General features: G+C 41.7%; 1 protein-coding gene across 4 annotated transcripts in view; it reads left to right on the top strand.

Annotated features, from left to right (window-relative positions):
- LOC134958605 (contactin-4-like) overlaps nt 1–23,578 on the top strand; it is a 399,552-nt gene that overhangs the window by 276,813 nt on the left and 99,161 nt on the right. For all 4 annotated transcript variants that reach the window (XM_063941309.1, XM_063941311.1, XM_063941308.1 and 1 more), the window contains exons 3-4: nt 19,192–19,318; nt 22,557–22,732. In XM_063941309.1, the coding sequence (XP_063797379.1) occupies nt 19,192–19,318; nt 22,557–22,732 (303 nt within the window). The remainder of the gene's footprint in view (nt 1–19,191; nt 19,319–22,556; nt 22,733–23,578) is intronic.

The raw sequence follows: 23,578 nt of genomic DNA, 5'->3' as shown, positions 1-23,578 counted from the left end.
TAGTAGGGTCACTGATTGTATATAATGTAGCAGGATCACTGATTGCACATAATGTAGCAGAGAGTCACTGATTGTATATAATGTAGCAGGGTCACTGATTGCATATAATGTAGCAGAGAGTCACTGATTGTATATATTGTAGCAGGGTCTCTGACTGTATATAGGACCTCATTCCAAGTTGTTCGCTCACTAGCTGCTTTTAGCAGCATTGCACACGCTAGGCCGCCGCCCTCTGGGAGTGTATCTTAGCTTAGCATAATAGCGAACGAAAGATTAGCTGAACTGCTACTAAATATTTTCTAGCAGTTTCTGAGTAGCTCCAGATCTACTCCTAGATTGCGATCAGCTCGGTCCGTTTAGTTCCTGGTTTGACGTCATAAATACGCCCTGCGTTCGGCCAGCCACTCCTCCGTTTCTCCAGCCACTCCTGCATTTTTACCTGGCACGCCTGCGTTTTTTAGCACACTCCCTGAAAACGCCATGTTACCTCCCAGAAACACCCACTTCCTGTCAATCACACTACGATCACTCGGGCGTTTTAAAAACGTCACTCGAGCTTGTGTAAATCTACTAAGTTTTGTGTTAAATAACTAAGCGCATGCGCGCTGCGCACCGTGCGCATGCGTATTTTCTACCTAATCGCTTCATTGCGAAAAACGGCAACGAGCAACACAACTCGGAATGACCACCATAGTGTAGCAGAGAATCACTGATTGTATATAATGTAGCAGGGTCACTGATTGTATATAATGTAGCAGAGTCACTGATTGTATGTAATGTAGCTGGGTCCCTGATTGTATATATTGTAGCAGAACGTCACTGATTGTATATGTTGTAGCAGAAAGTCACAGATTGTATATGTTGTAGCAAGGTCACTGATTGTATATAATGTAGCAGAGTCACTGTTTGTATATAATGTACCATGGTCCCTGATTGTATATATTGTAGCAGAACGTCACTGATTGTATATATTGTAGCAGAACGTCACTGATTGTATATGTTGTAGCAGAAAGTCACAGACTGTATATGTTGTAGCAAGGTCACTGATTGTATATAATGTAGCAAAGTACTCTCAAAGTATATAATGCACGCCGACTCTCCTGCCTACTGATTACTTCCTCCCACTCCTACCTAGAAGATTTTTCACGTGCTGCTCCCTTTCTCTGGAATTCCCTACCTCTCCCCCTCAGACTCTCCACCTCTCTACAGAACTTCAAACGATCTCTCAAGACCCACTTCTTCACCATACCCAGCCAAATCTCTTCCTAACCCTCTGTTCCACGCTCTCTATGTACCCCGTCTGTGTCACCCCTGTCTGTGTACCCCTCCCCTTTAGAATGTAAGTTCTCACGAGCAGGGCCCTCTTCCCTCATGTGCTTATCCTTTTTCTTACTTTAATAAACTTCAACTGCACCAAATCCAGCAGTCTTCTGCCACCTGAAACCTATCTCAGTGTCATCTGCTGATGTAGCTATGTTTATTTACCCTGTACTTGTCCTATATTGTCTTCAACTGTAAGTTGCTGTTTTTCTGTTTTGATTATTTGTTTATGTACTCTGTAATTGGGCGCTGCGGAACCCTTGTGGCGCCATATAAATAAAGGATAATAATAATAAAGTCACAGATTGTATGTAATGTGGCAGGGTCACTGATTGTATATAATATAGTGGGGGCACTGATTGTATATAATGTAGCAGAGTCACTGATTGTATATAATATAGTGGGGGCACTGATTGAATATAATGTAGCAGGGTCACTGACTGTATATAATAGAGCGGTGTCACTGATTGTATATAATATAGTGGGGGCACTGATTGTATATAATGTAGCAGGGTCACTGACTGTATATAATATAGCGGTGTCACTGATTGTATACAGTGTAGCAGAGTCACAGATTGAATATATTGTAGCAGAGCGTCACAGAATGTATATAATGTAGCAGAGTCACAGATTGAATATATTGTAGCAGAGCGTCACTGATTGTATATATTGTAGCAGGGTCACTGTCTATATATAATGTAGCAGAGAGTCACTGATTGTATATAATGTAGCAGAGAGTCACCGATTGCATATAATGTAGCAGGGTCACCGATTGCATATAATGTAGCTGATTGTATATAATTTAGCAGGGTCACTGATTGTATACAGGGGGTCATTCCGAGTTGATTGCTTTTCAGCAGTTTTTAGCAGCCGTGCAAACGCATTGTCGCCGCCCACTGGGGAGTGTATTTTCGCTTTGCAGAAGTGCGAACGCTTGTGCAGCAGAGCGCCTGCAAAATCTTTTTGTGCAAAACAAGACCAGCCCTGTAGTTACTCTTCGTATGCATTGATTCTGATGACAGAGGGACGGCTTTTAATGTCACACCCCCCCCCAGCGTTCGCCCAGCCACGCCTGTGTTTTCACTGACACGCCTGCATTTTTCTAAGCACTCCCTACAAACGGTCAGTTGACACCCAGAAACGCCCACTTCATGTCAATCTTCCTGCGTTCGGCCGTGCGACTGGAATCTTCGTTAGACTCTGTGCAAACCCACGATGCTCATTGTGTACCTGTACAATGCGCCTGCGCATTTTGGTGCATACACATGTGCAGAAATGCCAATTTTTAGCCTGATTGTTGCGCTGCGAACAGCGGCAGCTAGCGATCAACTCGGATTAACTCCCATAGTATAGAAGAGTCACAGATTGTATATATTGTAGGAGGGTTACTGATTGTATATAATGTAGCAGGGTCACTGATTGTATATAATGTAGTGGAGTCACTGATTGTATATATTGTAGCAGGGTCACTGATTGTATATAATGTAGCAGAGTCACTGATTGTATATGTTGTAGCAGAGAGTCACTGATTGTATATAATGTAACAGGGTCACTGATTGTATATAATGTAGCAGAGTCACTGATTGTATATAATGTAGCAGAGTCACTGATTGTATATATTGTAGGAGGGTCACTGATTGTATATAATGTAGCAGGGTCACTGATTGTATATGTTGTAGCAGAGAGTCACTGATTGTATATAATGTAGCAGAGTCACTGATTGTATATAATGTAGCAGAGTCACTGATTGTATATGTTGTAGCAGAGTCACTGATTGTATATAATGTAGCAGAGAGTCACTGATTGTATATAATGTAGCAGAGAGTCACTGATTGTATATAATGTAGCAGGGTCACTGATTGTATATAATGTAGCAGGGTCACTGATTGTATATAATGTAGCAGGGTCACTGATTGTATATAATGTAGTGGAGTCACTGATTGTATATATTGTAGCAAAGAGTCACTGATTGTATATGTTGTAGCAGAGAGTCACTGATTCTATATGTTGTAGCAGAGAGTCACTGATTGTATATGTTGTAGCAGAGAGTCACTGATTGTATATGTTGTTGCAGAGTCACAGATTGTATATAATGTAGTGGAGTCACTGATTGTATATGTTGTAGCAGAGAGTCACTGATTGTATATGTTGTAGCAGAGAGTCACTGATTGTATATAATGTAGCAGAGTCACTGTTTGTATATAATGTAGCAGAGTCACTGATTGCACAGTCAGGTCCATAAATATTAGGACATTGACACAATTCTCATATTTTGTGCTCTATACACCACCACAATGGATTTGAAATGGAACAAACAAGATGTGCTTTAACTGCAGACTTTCCTCTTTAATTTGAGGGTATTTACATTCGATCAGGTGAACGGTGTAGGAATTACAACGGTTTCTATCTGTGCCTCCCACTTTTTAAGGAACTAAAAGTAATGGGACAATCGACTTAAAATCTATTTCATGGACAAGAGTGTGCTATTCCCTCGTTATTTCATCATCAATTAAGCAGGTAAAAGGTCTGGAGTAGATTTCAGGTGTGACATTTGCATTTGGAATCTATTGCTGTCGACTCTCAATATGAGATCCAAAGAGCTGCCACTATCAGTGAAGCATGCCATCATTAGGCTGAAACCAAAACAAACCCATCAGAGAGATAGCAAAAACAATAGGTGTGGCCAAATCAACTGTTTGGAACATTCTTAAAAAGAACGCACCGGAGAGCTAGGCAACACCAAAAGACCCGGAAGACCACGGAAAACAACTGTGGTGGATGACAGAAGAATTATTTCCCTGGTGAAGAAAAACCCCTTCACAACAGTTGCCCAGATCAAGAACACTCTCCAGGAGGTATGTGTATATGTGTCAAAGTCAACAATCAAGAGAAGACTTCACAAGAGTGAATATAGAGGGTTCACCACAAGATGTAAACCATTGGTGAGCCACCAAAACAGGAAGTCCAGATTAAAGTTTGTCAAACAACATCTAAAAAAGCCTTTACAGTTCTGGGACAACATCCTATGGACAGACAAGACAAAGATCAACTTGTACCAGAGTGATGGGAAGAGAAGAGTATGGAAAAGGAAAGGAACTGCTCATGATCCAAATTTTGGATCATGAGCAGTTCCTTTCCTTTTCCATACTCTTCTCTTCCCATCACTCTGGTACAAGTTGATCTTTGTCTTGTCTGTCCATAGGATGTTGTCCCAGAACTGTAAAGGCTTTTTTAGATGTTGTTTGACAAACTTTAATCTGGACTTCCTGTTTTGGTGGCTCACCAATGGTTTACATCTTGTGGTGAACCCTCTATATTCACTCTTGTGAAGTCTTCTCTTGATTGTTGACTTTGACACATATACACATACCTCCTAGAGAGTGTTCTTGATCTGGGCAACTGTTGTGAAGGGGTTTTTCTTCACCAGGGAAATAATTCTTCTGTCATCCACCACAGTTGTTTTCCGTGGTCTTCCGGGTCTTTTGGTGTTGCCTAGCTCTCCGGTGCGTTCTTTTTAAGAATGTTCCAAACAGTTGATTTGGCCACACCTATTGTTTTTGCTATCTCTCTGATGGGTTTGTTTTGGTTTCAGCCTAATGATGGCATGCTTCACTGATAGTGGCAGCTCTTTGGATCTCATATTGAGAGTCGACAGCAATAGATTCCAAATGCAAATGTCACACCTGAAATCTACTCCAGACCTTTTACCTGCTTAATTGATGATGAAATAACGAGGGAATAGCACACTCTTGTCCATGAAATAGATTTTAAGTCGATTGTCCCATTACTTTTAGTTCCTTAAAAAGTGGGAGGCACAGATAGAAACCGTTGTAATTCCTACACCGTTCACCTGATCGAATGTAAATACCCTCAAATTAAAGAGGAAAGTCTGCAGTTAAAGCACATCTTGTTTGTTCCATTTCAAATCCATTGTGGTGGTGTATAGAGCCCCAAATATGAGAATTGTGTCAATGTCCCAATATTTATGGACCTGACTGTGCAATCAGTGACTCTGCTACATTATATACAAACAGTGACTCTGCTACATTATATACAATCTGTGACTCTGCAACAACATATACAATCAGTGACTCTCTGCTACAACATATACAATCAGTGACTCTCTGCTACAATATATACAATCAGTGACTCCACTACATTATATACAATCAGTGACCCTGCTATATTATATACAATCAGTGACCCTGCTACATTATATACAATCAGTGACCCTGCTACATTATATACAATCAGTGACCCTGCTACATTATATACAATCAGTGACCCTGCTACATTATATACAATCAGTGACCCTGCTACATTATATACAATCAGTGACCCTGCTACATTATATACAATCAGTGACTCTGCTACATTATATACAATCAGTGACTCTCTGCTACAATATATACAATCAGGGACCCTGCTACATTATATACAATCAGTGACTCTCTGCAACAATATATACAATCAGTGACCCTAATACATTACATACAATCAGTGACTCTGCTACATTATATACAATCAGTGACTCTATGCTACAACATACACAATCAGTGACCCTGCTACAATATATACAATCAGTGACTCTCTGCTACAATATATACAATCAGTGACTCTCTGCTACAATATATACAATCAGTGACCCTGCTACATTATATACAATCTGTGACTCTGCTACACTATATACAGTCAACACAATTCTCATATTTTGGGCTCTATACACCACCACAATGGAATTGAAATTAAACAAACAAGATGTGCTTTAACTGCAGACTTTCCGCTTTAAGTTGAGGGTATTTACATTCAATCAGGTGAACGGTGTAAGAATTACAACGGTTTCTATACAGTATGTGCCTCCCACTTTTTAAGGGACCAAAAGTAATGGGACAAACTAAACAATCCTAAATCAAACTTTCACTTTTTAATACTTTGTTGCAAATCGCTTGCAGTCAATTACAGTCTGAAGTCTGGAACGCATAGACATCACCAGACGCTGGGTTTCATCCCTGGTGATGCTCTGCCAGGCCTCTACTGCAAGTGAATATGAGCCGATAATATTGCCCCAAACACTTCAGAATTCATCCTGCTACTTTTGTCAGCAGTCACATTATCAATAGACACAAGGGAACCAGTTCCATTTGCAGCCATACATGCCCACGCTATGACACTGCCACCACCATGCTTCACTGATGAGGTGGTATGTTTTGGATTCCAAAACATACCACCTCATCAGTGAAGCATGGTGGTGGCAGTGTCATAGCGTGGGCATGTATGGCTGCAAATGGAACTGGTTCCCTTGTGTCTATTGATAATGTGACTGCTGACAAAAGTAGCAGGATGAATTCTGAAGTGTTTGGGGCAATATTATCGGCAATATTATCGGCTCATGGCCCTCATTCCGAGTTGTTCGCTCGCAAGGCGAATGTAGCAGAGTTACACACGCTAAGCCGCCGCCTACTGGGAGTGAATCTTAGCTTCTTAAAATTGCGACCGACGTACGCGCAATATTGCGATTACAAACGAGTTAGCAGTTTCAGAGTAGCTCCAGACTTACTCTGCCTGTGCGATCATTTCAGTGCTTGTCGTTCCTGGTTGACGTCACAAACACACCCAGCGTTCGCCCAGGCACTCCCACCGTTTCCCCGGCCACTCCTGCGTTTTTTCCGGAAACGGTAGCGTTTTCAGCCACACGCCCCTGAAACGCCGTGTATCCGCCCAGTAACACCCATTTCCTGTCAATCACATTACGATCGCCGGAGCGAAGAAAAAGCCGTGAGTAAAAATACTTTCTTCATAGTAAAGTTACTTGGCGCAGTCGCAGTGCGAACATTGCGCATGCGTACTAAGCGGATTTTCACTGCGATGCGATGAAAAATACCGAGCGAACAACTCGGAATGAGGGCCCATATTCAGTCAAATACTTCAGAATTCATTGGACATCGCTTCACAGTGCAGATGGACAATGACCCGAAGCATACTGCGAAAGCAACCAAAGAGTTTTTTAAGGCAAATAAGTGGAATGTTATGCAATGGCCAAGTCAATCACCTGACCTGAATCCGATTGAGCATGCATTTCACTTGATGAAGACAAAACTGAAGGGAAAATGCCCCAAGAACAAGCAGGAACTGAAGACACTTGCAGTAGAGGCCTGGCAGAGCATCACCAGGGATGAAACCCAGCGTCTGGTGATGTCTATGCGTTCCAGACTTCAGACTGTAATTGACTGCAAGCGATTTGCAACAAAGTATTAAAAAGTGAAAGTTTGATTTAGGATTGTTTAGTTTGGCCCATTACTTTTGGTCCCTTAAAAAGTGGGAGGCACATACTGTATAGAAACCGTTGTAATTCTTACACCGTTCACCTGATTGAATGTAAATACCCTCAACTTAAAGCGGAAAGTCTGCAGTTAAAGCACATCTTGTTTGTTTAATTTCAAATCCATTGTGGTGGTGTATAGAGCCCAAAATATGAGAATTGTGTTGACTGTATATAGTGTAGCAGAGTCACAGATTGTATATAATGAAGCAGGGTCACTGATTGTATATATTGTAGCAGAGAGTCACTGATTGTATATATTGTAGCAGGGTCACTGATTGTGTATGTTGTAGCATAGAGTCACTGATTGTATATAATGTAGCAGAGTCACTAATTGTGTATAATGTAGCAGGGTCACTGATTGTATATAATGTATTAGGGTCACTGATTGTATATATTGTTGCAGAGAGTCACTGATTGTATATAATGTAGCAGGGTCACTGATTGTATATATTGTAGCAGAGAGTCACTGATTGTATATAATGTAGCAGAGTCACTGATTGTATATAATGTAGCAGGGTCACTGATTGTATATAATGTAGCAGGGTCACTGATTGTATATAATGTAGCAGGGTCACTGATTGTATATAATGTAGCAGGGTCACTGATTGTATATAATGTAGCAGGGTCACTGATTGTATATAATGTAGTGGAGTCACTGATTGTATATATTGTAGCAGAGAGTCACTGATTGTATATGTTGTAGCAGAGAGTCACTGATTGTATATGTTGTTGCAGAGTCACAGATTGTATATAATGTAGCAGAGTCACTGTTTGTATATAATGTAGCAGAGTCACTGATTGCACAGTCAGGTCCATAAATATTGGGACATTGACACAATTCTCATATTTGGGGCTCTATACACCACCACAATGGATTTGAAATGGAACAAACAAGATGTGCTTTAACTGCAGACTTTCCTTTTTAATTTGAGGGTATTTACATTCGATCAGGTGAACGGTGTAGGAATTACAACGGTTTCTATCTGTGCCTCCCACTTTTTAAGGTACTAAAAGTAATGGGACAATCGACTTAAAATCTATTTCATGGACAAGAGTGTGCTATTCCCTCGTTATTTCATCATCAATTAAGCAGGTAAAAGGTCTGGAGTAGATTTCAGGTGTGACATTTGCATTTGGAATCTATTGCTGTCGACTCTCAATATGAGATCCAAAGAGCTGCCACTATCAGTGAAGCATGCCATCATCAGGCTGAAACCAAAACAAACCCATCAGAGAGATAGCAAAAACAATAGGTGTGGCCAAATCAACTGTTTGGAACATTCTTAAAAAGAACGCACCGGAGAGCTAGGCAACACCAAAAGACCCGGAAGACCACGGAAAACAACTGTGGTGGATGACAGAAGAATTATTTCCCTGGTGAAGAAAAACCCCTTCACAACAGTTGCCCAGATCAAGAACACTCTCAAGGAGGTATGTGTATATGTGTCAAAGTCAACAATCAAGAGAAGACTTCACAAGAGTGAATATAGAGGGTTCACCACAAGATGTAAACCATTGGTGAGCCACCAAAACAGGAAGTCCAGATTAAAGTTTGTCAAACAACATCTAAAAAAGCCTTTACAGTTCTGGGACAACATCCTACGGACAGACAAGACAAAGATCAACTTGTACCAGAGTGATGGGAAGAGAAGAGTATGGAAAAGGAAAGGAACTGCTCATGATCCAAAACAGAGCCGGCCCTAACCAATATGATGCCCTAGGCAAGATTTTGGCTGGTGCCCCCTAGCACCACCGCTGGTTCCGCCTCTGACCCTGCACCCCTTTCCCAGCACCATCACCCCCCACCCATAGCAGTCCTTTTTTTTTTTTTTCCTACCTCTTGTAATTTAAATAAGAACAGTGTGCACATTTGGCCTCACACATATGCCGCACATTATTAGTGCCCTTATACACATAATGACACACATAGTGCCCCTTACACATATGTTACACATTATTAATGCGCTTATACACACAATGACACATGTAGTTCCCAGCGTGAGTCAACTGGCAGCTCTGCTAACGTCGGGTGCCTATTTTTAATGAAAATGCATTTTATTTGCATTACTATGTGGCTAGGATGCACAAGCAGCTTCTGCTGATTAAAATGATATGTGGCATGCCTATATACTGTGTGAGACTGTGGCTGTATCTGCATATGAAATGCTACACACAGAATATAGGCATGCCGCATATCATTTTAATCAGCAGAAGCTGCTGATGCCCCTAGGCATACCAGATGCCCTAGGCAATTGCCTAGTTTGCCTATACCTAGGGCCGGCTCTGATCCAAAACATACCACCTCATCAGTGAAGCATGGTGGTAGCAGTGTCATAGCGTGGGCATGTATGGCTGCAAATGGAACTGGTTCCCTTGTGTCTATTGATAATGTGACTGCTGACAAAAGTAGCAGGATGAATTTTGAAGTGTTTGGGGCAATATTATCGGCTCATATTCAGTCAAATACTTCAGAATTCATTGGACATCGCTTCACAGTGCAGATGGACAATGACCCGAAGCATACTGCGAAAGCAACCAAAGAGTTTTTTAAGGCAAATAAGTGGAATGTTATGCAATGGCCAAGTCAATCACCTGACCTGAATCCGATTGAGCATGCATTTCACTTGATGAAGACAAAACTGAAGGGAAAATGCCCCAAGAACAAGCAGGAACTGAAGACACTTGCAGTAGAGGCCTGGCAGAGCATCACCAGGGATGAAACCCAGCGTCTGGTGAAGTCTATGCGTTCCAGACTTCAGACTGTAATTGACTGCAAGCGATTTGCAACAAAGTATTAAAAAGTGAAAGTTTGATTTAGGATTGTTTAGTTTGTCCCATTACTTTTGGTCCCTTAAAAAGTGGGAGGCACATACTGTATAGAAACCGTTGTAATTCTTACACCGTTCACCTGATTGAATGTAAATACCCTCAACTTAAAGCGGAAAGTCTGCAGTTAAAGCACATCTTGTTTGTTTAATTTCAAATCCATTGTGGTGGTGTATAGAGCCCAAAATATGAGAATTGTGTTGACTGTATATAGTGTAGCAGAGTCACAGATTGTATATAATGTAGCAGGGTCACTGATTGTATATATTGTAGCAGAGAGTCACTGATTGTATATATTGTAGCAGGGTCACTGATTGTATATGTTGTAGCAGAGAGTCACTGATTGTGTATGTTGTAGCATAGAGTCACTGATTGTATATAATGTAGCAGGGTCACTGATTGTATATAATGTAGCAGAGTCACTAATTGTGTATAATGTAGCAGGGTCACTGATTGTATATAATGTATTAGGGTCACTGATTGTATATATTGTTGCAGAGAGTCACTGATTGTATATAATGTAGCAGGGTCACTGATTGTATATATTGTAGCAGAGAGTCACTGATTGTATATAATATAGCAGAGTCACTGATTGTATATAATGTAGCAGGGTCACTGATTGTATATAATGTAGCAGGGTCACTGATTGTATATAATGTAGCAGGGTCACTGATTGTATATATTGTAGCAGAGAGGCACTGATTGTATATAATGTAGCAGAGAGTCACTGATTGTATATATTGTAGCAGAGAGTCACTGATTGTATATAATGTAGCAGGGTCACTGATTGTATATAATGTAGCAAGGTTACTGATTGTATATATTGTAGCAGAGAGGCACTGATTGTATATAATGTAGCAGAGAGTCACTGATTGTATATATTGTAGCAGAGAGTCACTGATTGTATATAATGTAGCAGGGTCACTGATTGTATATAATGTAGCAAGGTTACTGATTGTATATATTGTAGCAGAGAGGCACTGATTGTATATAATGTAGCAGAGAGTCACTGATTGTATATAATGTAGCAGGGTCACTGATTGTATATATTGTAGCAGAGAGTCACTGATTGTATATATTGTAGCAGAGAGTCACTGATTGTATATATTGTAGCAGAGAGTCACTGATTGTATATATTGTAGCAGAGTCACTGATTGTATATATTGTAGCAGAGAGTCACTGATTGTATATAATGTAGCAGAGACACTGATTGTATATAATGTAGCAGGGTCACTGATTGTATATAATGTAGCAGGGTCACTGATTGTATATAATGTAGCAGGGTCACTGATTGTATATAATGTTGCAGGGTCACTGATTGTATATATTGTAGCAGAGAGTCACTGATTGTATATATTGTAGCAGAGAGTCACTGATTGTGTATGTTGTAGCAGAGAGTCACTGATTGTATATAATGTAGCAGGGTCACTGATTGTGTATAATATAGCAGGGTCACTGATTGTATATATTGTTGCAGAGAGTCACTGATTGTATATAATGTAGCAGGGTCACTGATTGTATATATTGTAGCAGGGTCACTGATTGTATATAATGTAACAGGGTCACTGATTGTATATATTGTAGCAGGGTCACTGATTGTATATAATGTAACAGGGTCACTGATTGTATATAATGTGTTAGGGTCACTGATTGTATATATTGTAGCAGAGAGTCACTGATTGTATATAATGTAGCAGGGTCACTGATTGTATATATTGTAGCAGGGTCACTGATTGTATATAATGTAACAGGGTCACTGATTGTATATAATGTGTTAGGGTCACTGATTGTATATAATGTAGCAGGGTCACTGATTGTATATATTGTAGCAGGGTCACTGATTGTATATAATGTAACAGGGTCACTGATTGTATATAATGTGTTAGGGTCACTGATTGTATATATTGTAGCATAGAGTCACTGATTGTATATAATGTAGCAGAGTCACTGATTGTATATAATGTCACAGGGTCACTGATTGTATATAATGTCACAGGGTCACTGATTGTATATAATGTTGCAGAGAGTCACTGATTGTATATAATGTAGCAGAGTCACTGATTGTATATAATGTAGCAGAGAGTCACTGATTGTATATATTGTAGAAGAGAGTCACTGATTGTATATAATGTAGCAGGGTCACTGATTGTATATATTGTAGCAGAGAGTCTCTGATTGTATATGTTACAGCAGAGAGTCACCGATTGTATATAATGTAACAGGGTCACTGATTGTATATAATGTAACAGGGTCACTGATTGTATATAATGTAGCAGGGTGACTGATTGTATATAATGTAACAGGGTCACTGATTGTATATAATGTAGCAGCGTGACTGATTGTATATAATGTAGCAGAGTCACTGATTGTATATAATGTAGCAGTGTCACTGATTGTTTATAATGTATTGGTGAGGCACCACATGTTTATAATGCGCCAGTGAGTAACCACATTTATATAATGAAGTAGAGTCACTGATTGTATATAATGTAGCAGAGTCACCACATGTATATAATGTAGCAGTGAGTCATGACATGTATATAATGTAGCAGTGAGTCACCACATGTTTATAATGTAGCAGTGAGTCATGACATATATATAATGTAGCAGTGAGTCACCACATGTATATAATGTAGCAGTGAGTCATGACATGTATATAATGTAGCAGTGAGTCACCACATGTATATAATGTAGCAGTGAGTCACCAAATATATATAATGTAGCAGTGAGTCACCACATGTATATAATGTAGCAGTGAGTCACCACATGTATATATGTAGCAGTGAATCACCACATGTTTATAATGTAGCAGTGAGTCACCACATGTATATAATGTAGCAGTGAGTCACCACATGTATATAATGTAGCAGTGAGTCACCACATGTATATATGTAGCAGTGAATCACCACATGTATATAATGTAGCAGTGAGTCACCACATGTATATAATGTAGCAGTGAGTCACCACATGTATATAATGTAGCAGTGAGTCACCACATGTATATAATGTAGCAGTGAGTCACCACATGTATATAATGTAGCAGTGAGTCACCACATGTATATAATGTAGCAGTGAGTCACCACATGTATATAATGTAGCAGTGAGTCACCACATGTATATAATGTAGCAGTGAGTCACCACATGTATATAATGTAGCAGTGAGTCACCACATGTATATAATGTAGCAGTGAGTCACCACATGTATATAATGTAGCAGTGATCACCACATGTATATAATGTAGCAGTGAGTCACCACATGTATATAATGTAGCAGTGAGTCACCACATGTATATAATGTAGCAGTGAGTCACCACATGTATATATGTAGCAGTGAGTCATGGTAGTGGTGAGTTACTACCATGTATATAATGTAGCAGTGAGTCACCACATGTATATAATGTAGCAGTGAGTCATCACATGTATATAATGTAGCAGTGAGTCATGGTAGTGGTGAGTTACTACCATGTATATAATGTAGCAGTGAGTCATGGTAGTGGTGAGTAACTACCATGTTTATAATGTAGCAGTGAGTCATGGTAGTGGTGAGTTACTACCATGTATATAATGTAGCAGTGAGTCATGGTAGTGGTGAGTTACTACCATGTATATAATGTAGCAGTGAGTCATGGTAGTGGTGAGTTACTACCATGTATATAATGTAGCAGTGAGTCATGGTAGTGGTGAGTAACTACCATGTTTATAATGTAGCAGTGAGTCATGACATGTATATGATGTAGCAGAGTCACCACATGTTTATAATGTAGCAGTGATCACCACATGTATATAATGTAGCAGAGTCACCACATGTATATAATGTAGCAGAGTCACCACATGTATATAATGTAGCAGAGAGTCACCACATGTATATAATGTAGCAGTGATCACCACATGTATATAATGTAGCAGAGAGTCACCACATGTATATAATGTAGCAGAGTCACCACATGTATATAATGTAGCAGAGTCACCACATGTATATAATGTAGCAGAGAGTCACCACATGTATATAATGTAGCAGTGATCACCACATGTATATAATGTAGCAGTGATCACCACATGTATATAATGTAGCAGAGTCACCACATGTATATAATGTAGCAGAGTCACCACATGTATATAATGTAGCAGTGATCACCACATGTATATAATGTAGCAGTGATCACCACATGTATATAATGTAGCAGTGAGTCACCACATGTATATAATGTAGCAGTGATCACCACATGTATATAATGTAGCAGAGTCACCACATGTATATAATGTAGCAGAGTCACCACATGTATATAATGTAGCAGTGATCACCACATGTATATAATGTAGCAGTGAGTCACCACATGTATATAATGTAGCAGTGATCACCACATGTATATAATGTAGCAGAGTCACCACATGTATATAATGTAGCAGAGTCACCACATGTATATAATGTAGCAGAGTCACCACATGTATATAATGTAGCAGAGTCACCACATGTATATAATGTAGCAGAGTCACCACATGTATATAATGTAGCAGTGATCACCACATGTATATAATGTAGCAGTGATCACCACATGTATATAATGTAGCAGAGTCACCACATGTATATAATGTAGCAGAGTCACCACATGTATATAATGTAGCAGTGATCACCACATGTATATAATGTAGCAGAGTCACCACATGTATATAATGTAGCAGAGTCACCACATGTATATAATGTAGCAGTGATCACCACATGTATATAATGTAGCAGTGATCACCACATGTATATAATGTAGCAGAGTCACCACATGTATATAATGTAGCAGTGATCACCACATGACTGTATATAATGTAGCAGAGTCACCACATGTTTATAATGTAGCAGTGAATCACCACATGTTTATAATGTAGCAGTGAATCACCACATGTATATAATGTAGCTGGGAATCACCACATGTATATAATGTAGCTGTGAATCACTACATGTATATAATGTAGCTGTGAATCACTACATGTATATAATGTACAGTGAGTCACCACATGTATATAATACAGCAGTGAATCACTGCATGAACATAATGTAACAGTCACCACATGTATATAATGTAGCTGTGAGTCACCACATGTTTAGAATGTAGCAGAGAGTCACCACATGTATATAATGTAGCAGTGAATCACTACATGAACATAATGTAACAGTCACCACATGTATATAATACAGCAGTGAATCACTACATGAACATAATGTAACAGTCACCACATGTATATAATGTAGCTGTGAGTCACCACATGTTTAGAATGTAGCAGAGAGTCACCACATGTATATAATACAGCAGTGAATCACTGCATGAACATAATGTAACAGTCACCACATGTATATAATGTAGCTGTGAGTCACCACATGTTTAGAATGTAGCAGAGAGTCACCACATGTATATAATGTAGCAGTGAATCACTACATGAACATAATGTAACAGTCACCACATGTATATAATACAGCAGTGAATCACTACATGAACATAATGTAACAGTCACCACATGTATATAATGTAGCTGTGAGTCACCACATGTTTAGAATGTAGCAGAGTCACCACATGTATATAATGTAGCAGTGAGTCACCACATGTATATAATGTAGCAGTGAGTCACCACATGTATATAATGTAGCAGTGAGTCACCACATGTATATAATACAGCAGTGAGTCACCACATGTATATAATGTAGCAGTGAGTCACCACATGTATATAATGTAGCAGTGAGTCACCACATGTATATAATAAAGCAGTGAATCACTACATGTATATAATGTAGCAGTGAGTCACCACATGTATATAATGTAGCAGTGAGTCACCACATGTATATAATACAGCAGTGAGTCACCACATGTATATAATGTAGCAGTGAGTCACCACATGTATATAATGTAGCAGTGAGTCACCACATGTATATAATACAGCAGTGAATCACTACATGTATATAATGTAGCAGTGAGTCACCACATGTATATAATGTAGCAGTGAGTCACCACCTGTACATAATACAGCAGTGAATCACCACATGTATATAATGTAGCAGTGAGTTACCACATGTATATAATACAGCAGTGAATCACTACATGAACGTAATGTAACAGTCACCACATGTATATAATGTAGCAGTGAGTTACCACATGTATATATTACAGCAGTGAATCACTACATGAACGTAATGTAACAGTCACCACATGTATATAATGTAGCTGTGAGTCACCACATATATATAATGCGAGGTAGTTATGTGACTGGCGGTCAGGAGACCGCCGTTCACAATAGCGATGCTGGAGTCCCACCCCCCTTACAGTTCCGACAGTGACAGGGACTATTCCCACTGGTGGATGTCCACAACACCCTTAGAGTGGAAATGTAACCTGTGGCAAGCACAGCCAGCCCGCAAGGGGCTTTGTTATGCTTGCCTCCCCAGCCGGACTGCAGGCAGGGGTTTCCGGCGTCGGTATGGTGACCGGCAGTTTCCCCTGCGCCCCTTTGGGCCAGTCCAACTGTAAATGTAGCAGTGAATTACAACATGTATATAATGTAGCAGTGAGTCACCACATGTATATAATGTAGCAGTGAGTCACCACATGTATATAATGTAGCAGTGAGTCACCACATGTATATAATGTAGCAGAGTGTCGTGAATTATATGTGTTGTAGCAGAGAGTCACATGCTGGTGCCTGGATATACTCATATACAGCACTGTACAGACAATGCAGCAGAGATATATACATGCCCTGTAACAGCTTTAGGGCCGGAGAGAAGTGATGGACCCATGTGAAACCCCCCCGTACTGTATGGGTTAGTTACAGTCACAGTGGTAGCTGTGTGCGTCGTGTGCTGGCTGTATACATTTCACAGCAGAGAGAGCAACGTATATCAGCCAGGCTTGTTAGCTGGCTCTCTGCATATTTATTGTGAGATCCAGCATCTCCCGCGCCACGTTCCAGCTGCCGCGGCCTCGTCAAGAGAAAGGTCAGGCCAACGGAAACGCACAGCTTCGTATGGTGATGATAACAGCCCAAAATGCGGAAACCACTTACTGAAAATCTACTTTGGCGTCTGTGTCCTGCCCTCTCTTATGTTCTGTAACTATTTACCTGAAACACTTTCATATATTACTTATTCATGGAGATTGGAGCGTAAATGGCACCCCAGAGTACTGCGCCTGACCCCTCATGCTAAGCAGTAATAAAATAGACAAGTTACACTTACGCCATTCTCCATAAATTGGGAAACTGTTCTCGTATATAATTATGGAGCTTTAAAGGGCAACGCGCCACATTCTCACTTTCTTACTGTTGTTGCCAGGGACAGTTGGATTTCTTTAGGGCGTCCTTATACCGGCTCTATAATACAAAATAACATATTAGCCATAGGGGACAGTTACAAACCGGAGGGCATTAGAACTGCGCAGCGCTGGGGCCAACCAGGGTATGATCTTGTGGAGTTTGCATGTTCTCTCCATATTTCTGTGATTTTCCATCTGGTACTCCAGTTTCCTCTCACAGTCCAGAAACGTACTGATCATAAGGGTCTATTCATGAAGCAGTGAAAAGAGTGGAGAAACAGACCAGTGGAGAAGTTGCCCATGGCAACCAATCAGCATCTCCCTTACATTTTTATAAAATGTACTTGATAAAGGCTACTTTCAAAGCTGATTGGTTGTCCAATGTTATAGATCCCCCTCTGGAAGATCCCTAGAGGGGAGATCCAAGCTAGGGTTGGCCATTCACCATTGATGGTTTAGGACCAGTGCCGTTGGTTTCTTCATCGATGGGGGGTTCACCTGGTGCCAACCATCAATGGATCAATGGTTCCCTATTGACAGTAAATATAACATCAACCAACTATGAAGTATGCCTGGTAGACTGTAGTCCATGTTGGACATCCATGACCAGGGGGTCGGGGGGTGTCACTGGTGATGTGATTTGTGGGCAGCTTTATTCACAGCAAACCACACCTTCAAGCTCTTGGGCCAGCCACGTCACTGGGGAGGTAGGTGGTATCTCATGAGGTTGGTCTACTCTCCTGAGAGTCCAGGTGAACTACGGCTGCCAACAAGATGGACGTTAATGCGTTGCATGGTATACAATGTATATATTCAATGGGCCATGGACTGAAGAGCGTAATTCAATACATTTGCGTAATTTATTATGATGATACTGGAATAGAACAGGGTTCCTACTGTGTAGCTTATTACAAATAATGGAAGTGTAGATAAAATGTTGTGCACATAGGTTTTATTATTGGACAATCGGCCTCATTCAGAGGTGGAGGCAAATCAGGTGGAGGCAAATCGGTCGCAACGGATCTGAAAATGTCACAGGAACCATCCTTTGTAAAGAGGCGCCGGCTACTCCGACCTGCCACTCACATCCTGAGAAGCAGCAAGTACAGAATGTCGTGACAAGCCTGCGTTCTAGTTACCACTCCCCATTGCCTCCCCCAAGTGGTCACTGCCTGTCATCGCAACGGCATCTAAATCCACACTGCGACTGCCATCGCAAGATCATCGCGGCTCAGATGCATGCGCGGTGGACAAAACACCAGGCACTTGCCAAATAATCTACACTGCATCCACCTCTGTATTAGGCCCAGTGTATGGGAGTACCAATGTTTGATGATGACGTCTTGCCCATGCACCTCCGCCGAGGCCTCTTGTCACTTGCAGTTTGGTGTTAGCATCAATTGGAGAATAAGAATTCCTCCCTTGTCTCTGCAGATGAACTTGCTCTGCAGGGTCCAGTGTTCACTCAGGAGCCGGCAAATCTGGTCTTTCCGCTGGACTCAGAGGATCGGACGTTGCGGCTGGTCTGCGAGGCACAGGGCCACCCCAAACCTGTCACAAGGTAGGTGGTGATAGTATGATATGGGGGCACACGAGCCATTGTCATCCAAGGTCCACATTCCGTCAGACGTACAGAGCCCACTAGGGGTCAGTTACCCATGAAGCATAAATGTGCAGCGCCCATTATCCATTAATCAGCAATCAGCTTTGATTTCTCCAATGTAGGTAGGAAAGGACAATCTTTTCTTTTAACCCTACGTGGTGCGTTGCATAGCTCATAGTACCATGATAAATCTACAGTGCTGAATATAGCGGAGGCACAGGACAGAAATATTTACATCTCACTCATGGCGTATCCAATATAGACCTGAACCCAGTACCACAGACTCACACAGACCCCAGCGTTGTGCCCACCATTTATACTGCGCTGTACATTATACCATGTGCCCAGCGTAGACGGCGCTGCACCCAGTGTACTGGTCTCCTGCCCAAATCAATCCTGTGTCCGCAATATGCAGCTCTACACCCACTATGGGCCGATTCACGTTCGAAAGTAGAGCAAAAAGCAGCCAACTGGGCAAAACCATGTGCACTGCAAGTGGGGCGGATGTAACATGTGCAGAGAGAGGTAGATTTGGGTGGGTTATATTGTTTCTGTGCAGGGTAAATACTGGCTGCTTTATTGTTACACTGCAATTTAGATTTCAGTTTGAACACACCCCACCCAAATCTAACTCTCTCTGCACGTTACATCTGCCCCACCTGCAGCGCACATGGTTTTGCCCAGTTGCTTGCGTTTTGGCTACTTACAAACATGAATTAGGCTCAGTGTACTTAAGGTCCCTACACACTGGCCGACGAGGTGCCCGACGGCCGATACAGCGAGGGGGTGGGGGGGATGAGACGGGGGGAGTGAAGTTTCTTCACTCTCCCCGTCACCCGGCCCCATAGCCCTGCATGCTAATATAGACGATATTGTCCATATTGGCTTGCAGGCATAAACGAGCCGGCACTAACGATGAACAAGCGCGGGGCCGCACATCGTTCATCGTTGGTGCAAACACACACAGCGATATGAACGATATCTCGCTCATTAATGAACAAGATCGTTCATATCTTTCAGTGTAATCGGCCAGTATGTATAATGGACTCATACTGGCTACAGTCCTGTGGGCACCGCAGTTCTATGCCCACCATAGCAGTCTTATGCCCACTACATTCCCTGTACACGAAACAGTGTGCAGCCCAGCCCTGTGCCTACCACAAACTGACCGTGCCCAACGTATCAGCCTCAAACCCGCCACCATCCTACCTACACACAGTTGCGCTAATATGAAAGTGTTGTGTGTAATAAAACAGCACAGGCTTGCTTCCCTTCCCCGTACACACACTTCAGAATAGCGCTGAAATCTAGTTACACGCCCACAAGACAGAACAGCTCCGTGCGATTCCATTGTCACCATTCTGATCCTCTGCCCCCCAGAACATATATTTCACCAAAGCGAGATTCGGCAAAGATCCATTAGACCCAGAAACGTACAAAACGCAAATATGCGTAATTTCCCTTCTGCGCGAGCGCTGTAGGTTGGAGCTCGCTATTTGCGCCCGTGCTAAGAGATATGTCCGACTCACAATCAACGCCAGTGTTTCTAATAGTTCTCAGCCAAAGGCCATATTTACTCAGCACGTATACGCAGTGTCTGCGCTTAGTACTTAGTACAGGGCGTGCTAAACGTTTCTGATATAAACACCGTTCTATAAGCTTCTCGCTGCACAACATTCATTATTACAGCAACGATGTGTGTAATAGGCCAAAGATTTGTGCGGAGACATTAATTTATAGCAGTTATGCACGCAGTATCCATTTACATCAGCTCCTACATACAGTACACACTCATACCTAACATACGCATAAATATAGCAGATATAAATAGAATTTAACAATTAATTATAATGGCAAATGATTACATAATTAGAAGCTGGTCTTTGGTAAATTCTATTTGTGTTGGCTCAGAGGAGGCGGAATAAACCCAACAAAGGAGAATAGTACTACACTAACATAACTTAACACTACACAACGTGCTGTCAGTATAGTTATTGTGTGCACACTTCATTCACTAACATTATACTATATAATAAAAGGCTAACGCTGCTCCTTACCTCTATGGGGGGAATGCAAGTGTTTTGTGCACCAGCAAACACTAAGATGGGGCCCGACGGAGCAATTCAAGTGCTGCTCTGCTCGGGCGTGAACAGCCGCCTGCGCTGATATTACCGTTATGTTGTTCCGTCATTTTGACGGGCTGCTAACTAGTAGCTGTATAATCAACTTTCTGCTACCGTTATATAGGTATGGTGGTGGTGCACACAGCACTCTTACAGGGTTATTCAGAGTTGTTAGCAAACCAAAAAAGTTAGCAATTGGGTAAAACCATGTGCACCGCAGGTGGGCAGATGTAACATGTGCAGAGAGAGTTACATTTGGGTGGGTTATATTGTTTCTGTGCAGGGTAAATACTGGCTGCTTTATTTTTACACTGCAATTTAGATTTCAGTTGGAACACACCCCACCCAAATCTAACTCTCTCTGCACATGCTACAACTGCCCCACCTGCACTGCACATGGGCCCTCATTCTGAGTTGTTCGCTCGCTAGCTGCTTTTAGCAGCTTTGCACACGCTAAGCCGCCGCCTACTGGGAGTGAATCTTAGCTTTGCAGAATTGCGAACGAAAGATTCGCATAATTGCGAATAGAATAGCGATTAGAAATTTCTTTGCAGTTTCTGAGTAGCTCGAGACTTACTCTGCCACTGCGATCAGCTCAGTCCTTTTTGTTCCTGGTTTAACGTCACAAACACACCCAGCGTTCGCCCAGACACTCCCCCGTTTCTCCAGACACTCCCGCGTTTTTCCCAGAAACGGCAGCGTTTTTTCACACACACCCATAAAACGGCCAGTTTCCGCCCAGAAACACCCACTTCCTGTCAATCTCACTCCGATCACCAGAACGAAGAAATATCTTCGTTAAGCCGTGAGTAAAATACCAAACTTTTTAGCATATTTACTTGGCGCAGACGCACTGCGAACATTGCGCATGCACAGTTTGCGACTTATCGCACCGATGCAAAGAAAACTAACGAGCGAACAACTCGGAATGAGGGCCATGGTTTTGCCCAACTGCTAACTTTTTTGGTTTGCTCTGAATAACCCCCTTAGTAGTACACACAAACTCATAGTTATTACGTTACCCTAGTATTGTATTAAGGTGGGACTGACGCGCACTCTCTGCTCTTCCGCAGGTGGAGAGTGAATGGGACCCTTATGGACGAAGCCCAGGATTATCGGTACAGAGTGCTGGACAGAAGCTTAGTGATCACTTCTCCGGATCGTGTCCGGGATGTCGGCACCTTCCAGTGCGAGGCTACCAACTCGGTGGGGTCCATCCTGAGCCGGGAGGCTGCCCTGCAGTTTGCATGTGAGTCCCTAACTCCAGAGGTACCTGTATAGTGCACGTCAGCTGCGTCGGCTTCACTCTCCATATAACACAGGTTTCTGCTTTCCCAAATTGTTTTCAATTGCCTTGATTGTTTTATTGGGGGCTGTCCTATGCTATAGGGTGTATTGTTTCCCTTGTACTAGATCAGTGATGGCTAACCTTGACACTCCAGCTGTTGTTGAACTACATATCCCAGCATGCCCTGCTACAGTTTTGTTATTTGGCCATGCTAAAACTGATGCAGGGCATGCTGGGATGTGTAGTTCAACAACAGCTGGAGTGTCAAGGTTAGCCATCACTGTACTAGATAATCGGGCGTTTGGGCATCCCTTTTGTACAAAGGACCGAGTGGTTACCAGCAAGATAGGTGGCTTCACCATGAGTGTAGGGAAGTTGTCTTTCCAGTAAAGGCGGTGCAGCTGTGTGATACCTTATAACATAGGATGTAATAGATAACAGAATGTGACAATCTGTAGTTAGTAGGGGGGCACCATGAGGGCGACAAAGATTTGTATTGTTGCCTTTTGGGGTCAGACAGACAAATTTGTCCCATGTGAGGCTGAGAACAGTCACATTTGGGGGATTGTTTCTTTTGTCTAAACCAGGCCTGGCCAACTTGTGGCTCTCCAGCTGTTGTGGAACTACAAGTCACAGCATGCCCTGCCACAGTTTAAGCATTCCCTAATAACAGAACTGTGGCAGGGCATGCTAGGATTTGCAGTTTCACAACCGCTGGAGAGCCACAGGTTGGCCAGGCCTGGTCTAAACACAACGAGAATATATTGAAGGTTGACCTGTGTATACTGTTAATGTAACTTTGGAGCA

This window comes from Pseudophryne corroboree, chromosome 9 (genome assembly GCF_028390025.1).
Source record: "Pseudophryne corroboree isolate aPseCor3 chromosome 9, aPseCor3.hap2, whole genome shotgun sequence".
In the NCBI taxonomy this organism is placed as follows: Eukaryota; Metazoa; Chordata; class Amphibia; order Anura; family Myobatrachidae; genus Pseudophryne; species Pseudophryne corroboree.
The sequence above is the reverse complement of the archived record's forward strand: the minus strand, read 5'-3'. Positions and strand labels throughout refer to the sequence as shown.